Source organism: Phaethon aethereus (assembly GCF_964289735.1).
Source record: "Phaethon aethereus genome assembly, chromosome: 2".
NCBI classification, from domain to species: domain Eukaryota; kingdom Metazoa; phylum Chordata; class Aves; order Phaethontiformes; family Phaethontidae; genus Phaethon; species Phaethon aethereus.
Window position 1 is genome coordinate 94,774,176 of NC_138582.1, and position 12,462 is coordinate 94,786,637.

At 35.9% G+C, this 12,462-nt stretch overlaps 1 protein-coding gene across 1 annotated transcript in view; it reads left to right on the forward strand.

Moving 5' to 3' along the window:
* EXOC2 (exocyst complex component 2) overlaps nt 1-12,462 on the forward strand; it is a gene marked incomplete at both ends in the record, with an annotated part of 122,401 nt that overhangs the window by 58,898 nt on the left and 51,041 nt on the right. The window contains 4 exons of the mRNA XM_082015211.1: nt 3,035-3,103; nt 3,334-3,491; nt 6,621-6,742; nt 10,393-10,454. Coding sequence (XP_081871337.1) covers nt 3,035-3,103; nt 3,334-3,491; nt 6,621-6,742; nt 10,393-10,454 — 411 coding nt within the window. The remainder of the gene's footprint in view (nt 1-3,034; nt 3,104-3,333; nt 3,492-6,620; nt 6,743-10,392; nt 10,455-12,462) is intronic.

The window sequence follows — 12,462 nt, forward strand, 5'->3', positions numbered from 1 at the left end:
TCAACAGATGATAAGGCACTAGTTCACACCTCATCTGCATAGGTATCACTGAGAAGTCCTGCTGACTGCAGTTCGGACTCACTCATTTTGGGTCCTAAAAAACTCTGAAGACAAGGTCCATAAAGGGATGTAGAGATAGTTGGGATAATACAGAGCAAGCTTTTGGACATGCATACTGTTCAGATCAGCTTCTATATCAAACTGAAAAGTTTGTGCATCTGAAACTTCTCTTGTTTAACTGTTGCTATATCATTTCATTTGTTGAGATTGTTTTTATCCTGCCATGCTTACAGTGTCCTGCTGTGCTTAAAGCCTTATGTAATCACAGCTACAGTGTTCCACTACAACATTATACCTAAAGCAGAACTACCACCATAGCTATCTACTATTCTTTGCAGCTTTAGTAGAAAATAAAACAAAAACCTTAAGAAAAGGAAATTTGGAAGCTTATTTTGTCATTTTCCTTTTCTCTGACTAACTAAAGAATTAATTTCTCAAGCGGTCATTCTGTTTATTGCCACTGTCTGTAAATCAATTATAACATTTGCCATTGTCTGTAAATCAATATAACATTTTCATATGATGATACTAATAGGTACTGTAGACCTTTCTATGTTGAACACAGTATAGCGAGCATTATAGCTCCAGTGAATAGACTCTATTTGTGATCCTCATTTTATATGATAAAATCAAAGGAAAGGTATGACATTTACTCACAACATTCAGTGAACGAATTAGAATCAAGAATAAACTTTAGTACTTGCACAAAAATCATTAGTTTCATAAGGGAAATCACGACCTTTATATTTGACAACAGTACCATTGGAAAATAGACTTTACATATACACCTGTTAAGTTATTGTGATTTTTTTTCTCTGAGTACAATGAAAAAGAAAACAATTTCTAGAGAAACTGAGACTTGAACTGTAAACAAGGTTGAGAAATTCTGCTCATGAAAATGATTGCAAGTGGAAAATGCAGTGATCTTATGTCGTGTCTCAACAAAACATTGTTTCCATGTATTTAAAAAATAAAAAAAAAGAAGAGGAAGAGGTAAGGTACATGTACTCTTCTTCTGTTGAGCCAGATTCTGAGCTTGTAAGGAATTAATCCCCATACATTTGATTTCTTCTGCTTCTTTGGTCCTTACGGAAGCCCCCCAAGTTCTTGGGGAGAGAGGAGGGATGGTCCCCTCCGTTCCTTTTGCGTGTTCTGCATGCCACAGTCAACTGAGGACAAGTGGAAGGAGGGAATGGCATAAGCTAGAAGACTCTTTCTAGAGCACCTGAGAATATCTGTTACATTCAAGAATCAAGATCTATATGTTTTTCTATCAGAAACCATACAGATTTTAATTATCCATGAAGAAATTTCTGTTACCATGTTGCTTGCTATTTATTGTCATTCAGGAAGCAAGGTGATTGCTAAGAAAAATCCTGTGAAAATGGTATAGAGGGTCATTTCAGTTAGGTTATATAAGTCTTCAAGACAGTTTAAAAATGTGGAAGGAAAATCCCCACATATGAATAACAAGCTGTATTTGTTTTCTCTTGTTCAGTTTGTAGGTTTTTGGGGGTTTTGGGGAGGTGTTCTTTTTAGTTCTGAAAATTTAGCTCTATGCTTTAAAATATTGTCAGTTAAAGATTTACGTGGTATTTTCAACAGTTTAAAAAGTTGAGTTCTTTGAATCACTCTAGGTGAAGTCGCATATGTGAGTAGTAACCGTTGGTCTTACCACAAGATAGTTTTGGTCTGTCTGTGCAGGAAAGGTTTAAGGTTGGTCTTCAGCAAAACCACTAAGAAGAAAAAAAGATATCAAAGATCTGTGAATTTTTTGTTGCTCTTTAATCCAGCTGTAAAACAGTGTGAATTTTAAATTGATGTATGAGGTTTAAAGGAATACAACTTATTTTCTTTTTAAGGCATTAGAAGAGAGAGTATCATATGCAGCAATAACTCAAGTGTTTTCCTTGTCTGAAACTGTGTAATTCAGAGCTTTCAAGTACAAAAGTTTCATAGCTATGAATTTTCCAAAACTGTTAGGCAGTTTTGTTTTTCTCTAATTTTTGCTCACTTCAAATGATTTATTCTACCTTAAAAATCTGAAATGCTGTAGCTAAAGAGAGAATTTGAAAAACACAGCATTTCAAATTAATGACTTAAAAATAAACCGATTCCCTTTGAGAACACTTTTCATGTTATTGCACTTCTTGTCCAGTAGATGTTGCTGTACATACATAAAATAGGAGGTTTTTCTAACTATAAAATTCTACATCCGCACTTAACTGAGTATTTGAAATAACTTTTTTCGGTATAATTACTGTGTTCTCAGTAGACTTCACAGAAGGCTGGAACTACAAACAGGAAGACTATTAGTCAAATCATGTTTTTCTTCAACTGTAACTGTCTCATGCAAAGTGTACTGACATTCCTCGGTTTTCAAAGAGTGAACTGTCCATGAAGATGCTGACTATTTTGCAAAGTCTCTTTTACAGTTATTTGAACTATTTAAAGAGCATTGTCAACAAAATGCTGTTCCTAAATACAAACAAAAACCCCTCAACCCTCCCCCTCATGTTACAGTTCCAAATTGCCCTCAGTCCAAGAAGTGTCTCCCACTTTAGATCGATGCCCTTCTTGGGGAAGCTTCCATGCTGAGAAAATAGATTTTTTTTTTTTTTTTTTCATATAAACTTGGTGCACAATTTGACTACATATGTTTTAGCTCTCACTAACATTGCAGTGAGAATACTTTGGCCTCATGAAGTTCATATTGCTTGAGCTATGCTTTTATGCTTGTCTCTGACTTTGTCTTACATACACTTTGCTCCTCAAAATTAGACATTGGCACACTGACCTACAGCAAGTAGAGTTTATCGATACATAGACTTATTGAGATGCCATGAGTTAGTTTTTATAATTGCATCATAAACTCATCGTTTTTCACTTCTTCACTTTGAAACCCTCTTTTTCAGAATTATTTTAATGGTGGTTATGAGATACTTACACTTTTCAATTTTCTCATTTTCACAAGACTGCTGAAAAATCTGGCCAAATGGAAAGATCAAAGAAAAACGCTAGGCAAAGACAAAATGATTTCAAGGTAAGTTATTGAGGGAAACCTTGCTTTCTTTCAGTTGTCCTTCATAGCAAGACACTTTAGATTTCTTAAATCATCTGTGTGCCCTTATACCTCCTTTTTCTCTACTCTCTACCATGTGAAGCCACCTGTAAATCGCACATTCCAAGCTGTTGTGTATAGCAAGTACATGGCAGCTTAAGCATATTAATAGAGCTTTTTGCTTGATTTTTCTTTGTTGCCTTCTGATGCAGAAAATGATTCAGGAGGTGATGCACTCTCTGGTAAAACTTATCCGTGGAGCTTTACTTCCATTCAGCCTCAGAGAAGGAGAATCAAGACAGTATGGTGGCTGGGAGATGAAAGCTGAACTTTCTGGCCAGTGGCTAACACATGTTATCCAGACTGTAAGGTAAATGGATATGTGGACCTACAAAGTGATGCTATTCCTTAAACATATGTGCTTTAAGGCAAATTATTTTGTTTATTGTATTAAATACCCTGAGTAGCCAGAATGCTAACATTTACAAAAATAGGATTACAAAAAAAATTACTTATGGCAGATTAGGATTCTATGTGCAAGCATAACTAAATGTCTCATGATATAGCCTTAATACATAATGATATATTAATTTTTTTCCAGGGCATCTTAGGAAAAAAATTGAATAAAATATTTGCCTGGCACAGCATAGACACTCCATGAATGAAACAGGATTTGATTCTTTAGGGTAGAATGCAATTATCTGCTTCATTCATTATACGTCTTCCCATCTCTGCCAAAATGGATGAAAATAGCATGCTTCTCACTGTAGTATCATTCTTAAATCATAATTTACAGTTGTTTTATGGATGGTGATACTCCTGCTTATAATGTCATTCTGCTTGTAATTATGTTTGTTTATAAACTTAGTAATGTGCATGACATTAATTACAAAATGTCTCGTTAATATACAGAATTTACTTCTATTTGTCTATGGAGGATATAAGAATTGTCATTATCTTTTGGAAACTTGAGTAATGCCTGGATATGATACTCCACTTTTTATCTGCAGTTTTCAAAGTAGGTAACAAGCAAAGCACAGAGGAAGAAAAGAAAGGGGTATAATCACGTATAGATAATTCTTATTGCAGATGGAGCTAGCAACGATACGTACCTGTTGTCAAGTGTGTGTAACACTTTCCCGAAGTCTGTTGTCAGTTACATTATTTGTACTTTAACCATTCAGAAAAAAAATTTCCATGTGAAGTTTCTTATTCTGGCTGATTTTTATTGAAAGTTTCCAGTTTGAGAAGGAACTGACTTGGCACTTGATGAAGAGATGTCAAGGGGCAAGGGAACAGGTTTTGGTACCCGTGTTGCCCTTTAATGAGAAAAAAATCCAATTTCACTCAGTTTAGAAAATTCTAGAATTTAACACTGGCACATCTGTAATATTGGCTTGGAAATTTAACAAACAGATTCTCTAAAGATTGGTGGTGCTTCAGAGTTCTGCCACCTGAGGTATGATCGAGGCTGAAGTTACAGGATATGTGAAGACTCTTTCAGAGAATCTCCTCTTGCTTTCTGGCCACTGCCTGGGTAATGAACAACTGAACTGAGAGCTGGGGAAATTCTCTTTCCCTCCCACTCTTTTCCCCACCTCGTGTTCTTACTGATGCCTTTGCTGGCACTTTACTAAAAGTGAGCTAGATTTTAATGCTAAGCAGACAAAAGTAGAGAAGAAAAGGGACAATCTGGAGAAGAGTAACCAAACATACCATGATGGGGTACTGACCAGTGATGACCAGGTCAGAATTTTTTGCATTTTTCTTTTTGAGCCCCCGCACTTTGACAATCTTATAAATTCTTGTGACTCACACTGATGACGAAGGTGGACTCTTCTCATGAAGAGTCTAGATGTTGCGTAAAAACCTTATTTGTTGCAAAGTTATGTAATAACTGAAGTCTTATTTTTATAGTTCCCAACAAAGTCATTAGGAAGGACATTATAGAATTTTGCTCTTTTCAATCATTTCGCAAATGATTTACCATTTTCTGCTTGTATTTAAGAGTGATAAAACTTCAGAATTAAATAACAATGAGTTGGCATTACATATGTGTTATCTTAATTTTTCTGCCTGTTTATATGTACCACACAGCTTACAGTGGAGTGGTTGCATGGCCTTTCTCTTGTACCCCATTCTGTCATTGCCCAGTATGATAGGTTCCAGAGGATAAATTAGAGCTATGCAATAAGGTGAAGCTGTTGTCAGCAAGACTTTTGCCTTGTTGTAAGGATAGAAAGGTATGTCTTTGTTAGGGCGAGTTATATGAAGAAAAGATGGTCTTAGGGATGTGACAGCTGCATGGTCCCTTAGAAGTGGAATCAACTCTAAGTACAGGACTTCTGTGCAGTCTAAACTCACTTCAGCTTCTCACAGATGTGTATTTACATCCTGTGTTTCCTGAATGGCTGAGATAACAGATTACATAAATCTGCACTAATTCAGTAGCTGTGCTGAGCAGAGAGCAGTCTGGTTAATGGTGGGATTTTATGGTTTATGCCCAACACCAAGGGTAAGGAACTGCAGCCTTCCTCCTCCTGTTCTTTGGCATTTTCTAGTACCTGTGCTTTGCTCAGTATTAGCAATAGAGCAAACAGCGATGACTGCATTTGCATTATCCTTGCTAACTATCCAAGAGTTGGATAAAAGCAGTAAACCTCACTTTGTGCCCCTAACTAAAGTCTGAGCACAATTGCAGCCTTTTAGTTAAAAGCCGAAATGCTATTCCTTGTAAGCAGCTGCTGTGTTACTGTTTCTAAAGGAAAAAAACAGAAATGAATGTTTCCATTCTCAGCTATAGTAGCTGGTGATTTGTGACTGATCAGAGTTGGGAGGAAAACATTAAATGAATTCACTCTTTACTTCACCTGTGATGCAGTAGCTGTATTTTGGCGCCTTAAATATGTGTACTCTTGGCAATCTGATGCACAGCCATATTACCATTTATAGCACCTTGATGGCTGTTACTGTTGTAAATGCGGGTAAACAATATCTTAGAAACCCTGTTGCAGACCTAAGATTTGATCTAGGCATTCATCAAAAAACCCCAAACAAGCCAACCAACAGTGCTTCACACCCACCCACACACACACCCCCCCACACACACCCCCCAACCCCCTTCCCCCCAAAAAAAAACCCCAAAACCAAACCGGAAAAAAGCTACTTCTGCTCCTAAAGGATTATTCTTGGATTGTATGACAAGAGATGGATGGAGAAAGGCGAGTGGGGAACTGCAAGAGGACAATGGGAAAAGTTGGCATGTGGATATGACATTGTTGTAACATTACAAAAAAATAAATCTGTATTTGCAAGCTTCTGAATTAAGCAAATAATTAATCTTCTCTGAATGTGATACCAGTTTTCAAAGACTTGCCGTGGATGCAGTTGCTGTATTCACATACACAGAAAATGTCTAAAAAAATTCAGTGAAGTTATATCAGCTTAAGAAAAACTCCTGCAGATTTACACTTCAGTCTGATTTTTATTTGCTTTCCAGGCTTAGTTCTGAGTCTCTTACTGCGCTCGAAATACCCAATGATATGCTTCAGATCATTCAGGATCTTATTTTGGACCTTCGTGTTCGTTGCATTTTAGTGACCTTACAACACACAGCTGAAGGTAAAAAAAGACTGTAGGTCTCCCTGCTTACTATCCTACTTTTTTGCCTCTGATTAGGCCAAACCATGTTGTAGCAGATAACCATGTTTGTTACAGCTGTTATAGTGGCAGTGGACTCCTGAGTTCTCTAGTATCTCACAAGGGTTATTCAAGCATTTAACTTTTCTGACAGAAATGTGTGTCATCAGTCTTTTTGTCCCTTAGTCCAATGAATACAGTAGTTTAGATCTCTTTCCTTTGGATTGAGACAGTTTAATAATGCAAGTGATTTATCTTATGATGCAGCTTTTCCATATTGGAAATATATTTTATTTTCTTTTTTGAGTTCTTCTGTAAAGTGAAGAATTAAATAAGCAATGCTCCACCCCCAAGGAAAAAAAAAAATCCACAGCCCTTTATGAAGTATTTTAGTTGTGTGTTTTCCAAGGCTTTTTACTAACATTATAATCCCCAGGCTTCCTACTGAGTACACAGCTTTTGCCATAAATGTCTGTATTGTCAAGGCCAGTAACACATTCTCTAAATCTAATGTGATTCTATATGCAACAGAGGCCATTCATCTTGCATTCAACTCTAAAACTTGAATATGAATGAAGTAAATCTTGCAGAAATAAATGTCTTGCTTAAAATCTCAGGGTGGATTGATCTACTAATTCACTTAGCAGGTTTTTTTTTCCAAAAGATTAATTACCCCCAATGTTAAAAAAATTGGGGCTTTTTTAATCTTACCATTTACACAGTTTTAATCTTTAACATATGATTCATTGTTATTTTGTAGGCTGATATGAAATGAAGTGTTTTACCCAAACCTTAAGTGTGCTAAGCACAAGTGGCTATATTGAGCAATTTTTTTAAACTTTTGGTGACAACAGGTCATAAAGCCTCTGTGGTTCATTTGATACCAAATTGATATGAGTTATATTCTTGGCTTTTAATTCTTTTCTTAAATTCCATTTCAGCATTAACATTTTTATGCATTAATATCAGGCTAGTTGGCCATACAAGTACATAGGTTGTCTTGCCTCTTTAAAACTCCTTAGGGAAAGTGCATTATTTCAGATTTCACTTAAAGTATGAGGAAGTCTCTTTTGCTTTTCTTCACTTAGCACAACTGAGATAAATTAATTTCTATTGGTTTTTAAATGGCAGGTGAAAAAGATTCCTTTGTATGTAACTAATTAATTAATTGTGACGTGAGGGTGTCCTGTTGGCCTGACTGCCCTCTAAGAATTGAGAGAGGCTCCTCAGAATCACTGAAAAGTTGAAGGCTGTAGGTTTGAAAAGAAGGAAGTATCTAGCTCTGAACCATTTTGGTGACAGTCGTTTGCTTATCAAATCTCTGTGAGCTATCCGCTTAGCTTCTCCAGAGAGCTCTGATACGTGATTAATGATAAAACTCTCAGCCAAAAGGTCTGCATACTTGTTGCATCATAACAATAGCTCAGTTCTTCATTCAGATCCAGAGTTTCTGCATCTTGCATCCTGATTGCTGACCACGTATGTTCTGTGGAGGAAAAACTTTTGTGGTAGTCTGTACCTTAGGTTTTTATAAAAGCAGATTTTTACCAATCTATGTCTGAATGATTCTCTCTTTGGTCTGAACATCTTTATTCATACTTTTCCTTCCTGAATCAAAAGAGCTCAGATCCCACAAGATGCTGCTATGTTATGTTGACTGGATAATATACCTTTCTTTCACCTACCTAATGACAGCAGGCTTCCTTAACTGTTGCTTCAATCCCTTACCAATGAAGCAGTTCCATGTATTGGCTGTAGCATCAAACAGGGGAAGAGAAAAGATGCCTGCCTGTATGATGACTCTCATTCCATATTGTGGCACTGTGTGCCTTATCTATGGGACCCTTTTTTTGTTGTTGTTCTTTACCAGCTCAAGCAAAATTGCACGTGTTAAATGTGTTTAGATAGGTTTTTCTAGACAGGAACAAGTTAGTTGGGCCCTTGGAGAAACTGTTATTTTTAAGGAACCAGTGAAAGAACAGTTAATGGATATTCTCATGGAGCTATGTAAATGGATCTCAGATGTAGTTATATCTGTAATATATAAATCAAAAAGGCTCCTCTTGGACTTGAATCTCACCTCTATAATCTCTCTGAAATGCAAGTGGTGTAGACTGCTGATAAAAAGTTCAGTCTCATCTCTTGCTGTGTGTTGTAAGTTGATAAAGGCATTCAGTTAAGTTAAAATTTTTAATAGACCACTCTACCGTGAGCTATTAAAATAGAACAAATCTGCTTGTGTACAGGGTTTTCTTGGTGTCTTATGGTAAACACCATATACTCATGCTGGCCCTAAGAAGCAGGCTGTGTTCTTTCCCTCTCATATGTGATCACTGGTCATAAAGGTCGTGACAGCCAAATTATGTGAATGCCAGACTAGACAGGGGGTTTACATGAATGTATTTGACTGGAATTTGGTGAGCAGTGAAATACAAGAAAGAAATTTTGTTTCTTTTGTGTTTGTATTAGCTCAGAACAGAATGCAAAAGTGAGCAGCCAAAAAAACGTGTAAAGGCTGACTAGTGCCGTCTAAAGCCTCGCAAGAATATCAGTTGAATTAAGAGGGTTTACTAAATAACAAAATGAGCAGAGTAATTATTCTGCACAATCCCTTAATACTTTTTACCTCACTAAGCCTATACTTCTATAAGATGTAGAATCACAGGGTATGACATCATAATCAAGCTTCATAATTTAGCCCATTAGAACACCAAAATAGTGAATATACCTTTCAGCATGCATTTGTTATCCTCTTCTCTTAGATTTTATAGAGAGATGGTAATTCACTGAAATTTTTGCTCATTTGAAACGGAGTTTCATGATGTACAGACAGTTCTGATGAGCAATTTGTATGTGAAAAACTGCATGTCAAAGCTCCCATGAACTGCGTGCAGTTCATCTTTATTCTGTGTATGAGTCAATTAAGCCCCCACTCAAAAAATGGTGATGCAGAATGCATGTGTCCATAGAGGAATTCTGTTTACAGTGCATGAGCTTTGGATTCACATTCTGACTTAGCTCCTGTTAGCTTCAGTCAGCCTATAGATGTTGGCATCTTCTGGGAAGCAGAAGAGTCCTTTTTTGCATACCCCTTTATGTATTTCTTTAAGAAAGTCTAGCACCAAGGATCATTGACCTGGAGCTGGGGACTCTGAGCCTCTTTTATAGCTATTAAATATGAATTATATGCTGTTCTTTCTGTCTTTGCTAAAATGTTAGGCAATTGTTCTTTCATTTTTAATTAAGAGCTGCAGTATAATAGACTAGAAACTTGGGTTCTTAAATGTGGTATTTTATGTTGTGATTAAAAATCTACAAAATAAAAATAAAGCCAAAGCCTTCACAATATTTCTTTAATTTTAAGCTTTCCATTAAAAGATGTGCTTCATGCCATTCTTGCCATGTTTCATAGAGGCACTTCTCTATGTGGTGTCACCAGCATACTATGTAAGAGTTCCATTCTTAGTCATTTGAGAATGCTGAAAACTTTGAAGCTTTTAGTGCTATTTGCTTGTATGCCTAGTCATTGCAGTCCCAATGTCTGTGGTTTACCTTTTCAAGTTCAAGGAGTTTTTAATATTGAAAATAAATACCTCCTTTCCTCCCTACCCCCTCCCTTTGCTGTCTTACAGGTATAAAGAGGTTAGCTGAAAAGGAAGACTGGGTTGTTGACAATGAAGGTTTGACATCGTTGGTGGGTATACTTATGTGTCTTGTAGGCACTTTCTTTGCTGGATTTTTTTTTTTTTTTTGCATGTCTAATGAAACTGGTTTCTATATTTTCCCAAAATTTAATTATTTAGGAATTTGTCTATATGTGTGCATACTAGTGTCTATAGTTTTATTAAAATATGAAAATATAGGAAGATTAAAGAAAGTATTTTAGTTTGGATGGTTACTTATTTACAGTACTTTTAACAGATCCCATCACCAAACACAAAGATTCTTTTTTTCTTTTCTTCCTTTTCCAAATTTTTTGTTTGTACTACTTAAAGTACTATGTTTGAAGTAACTTTAGGTGATAATGGTACTACTAGACAGCAATATTTTCGAAGTTGCAAAAGAGAATCTGAAGTTAGTAATACAATCAAGTAACTTATTATGTGTGCCAGGATAATCACAGAGAAAGTTATTTTGGTATTTTATACGGGATAGTACTCATTAAAAAAATTGATTAAGAATTGAGCATCAAGATATGTAGCATGTCTTTCTGCCTTAAGTAGATTTATTTAAACGTATAGTTACTGTTGATCTCTAGAATGATTTTTTTTTTTGCTGAGATAATAAATTTCATTGTTAAGCATCTTTACTTTAGGGATGGTTTACTGAAGTAAAAAATTATTCTTGAGGTCACAACAAGTTCAGGTCACATCAAAATGCTTCATAACTTAGTAGGCACACTACCATGGAATTGGTCTGTAGCTAAATAAATAGGTCACTTATTAAGTTATAATGAGAAATTGAACTGAAAACCAACTAATTTAGGAGATTGCCTACACACAAACAACAAATGGCTTGAAACCAAATTCAGATAAATTAGTGAGATGCTTTCTGGAAATAAATAGTAATGAGTAATGCCTAAAACACAGCAAGCACATTGTAGGTGTGAGTTAAAAACAATCTGCGAAAGCAGAAAGGGCCTGTGGGAGGGAGAATTGCTTTGTGTGTATTATCTAAGAGAATGCTCCACAGACTTTTTTAGTTTTTCTGATTTGCTTCTATAAATACATGTTTGAAGTTGAGTAGGAGAGCATTAAGCAATCACTATATACACATTGTAGGAAGGAGTGTTGTTGGGCAATTGTAATATTATAACCAGATTTACAGCTTCTGGTCTTGGTTTCAGTTGCCACTAACTTGGGCAAGTCCCTTAACTCTTTCTGGTTTTCACTCTGTTCATCTGTAAAATGGAGGGAGGAGGAAGGATCTTCCACAAAAGCTTATGTTCCTTTATGATTTTGTTGTATCTTAACCCATCTTTGTTAAATAAGCTTACTTTTTTTTTGGGTGCATTTAGAAATTACCCATGAATTCCTTGTGTACAGCACTTCCCTAGATACATTTTGAGGCTGTGGTTGAGACATGCCAAATTTTAATGGTGGTAGTTGTCTATGTTTTGTCATAGCAAGTTATTTATCTACTAGAGTTCATTGTGGTAATATTATAGCAAAAAATTGTAGCAAAAATTAACCAGTATAAGCAAGGGCCAGACAGTCTCTCTGGGGACAATTTAGGCTTAAAATGAAACTTCATTTTAAGTTGGTAGGAAATACTGGTTGATAACCCCTTTAGCATTTATGTTTCAGGTAAAAGATGCAGTAAGACACAGAAGCAACTTTCCTTAGTTTCATAATGTACAAAGAATAGTTTGCTTCTCCTGAGCTGTGATTTTTTGTTTGTTTGTTTCCACATAATAAAACACAAGAGCAATATTTTACTGCTGTTCTTTTTCTTTTAAGCCAGTCCAAAAGTAGTAAATACAAATTGTGTTCATGATTTTCAGGTTGCCGTGCAGGCATCACTTTCATGATCTACCTCCACCCAAGCATTTACAAAAATAAAAGTTACTTCTAAGCCTAAAGTTGGTGACATGCCATAAACTATCTACTGGATGAAAAACAAGTTGACATGGCGTAGAAGCCTTTTTTGTCCACCTCTTTGACCTAAATCCAATAGGATGGTGTCCATCTTTGCTAGAGCAC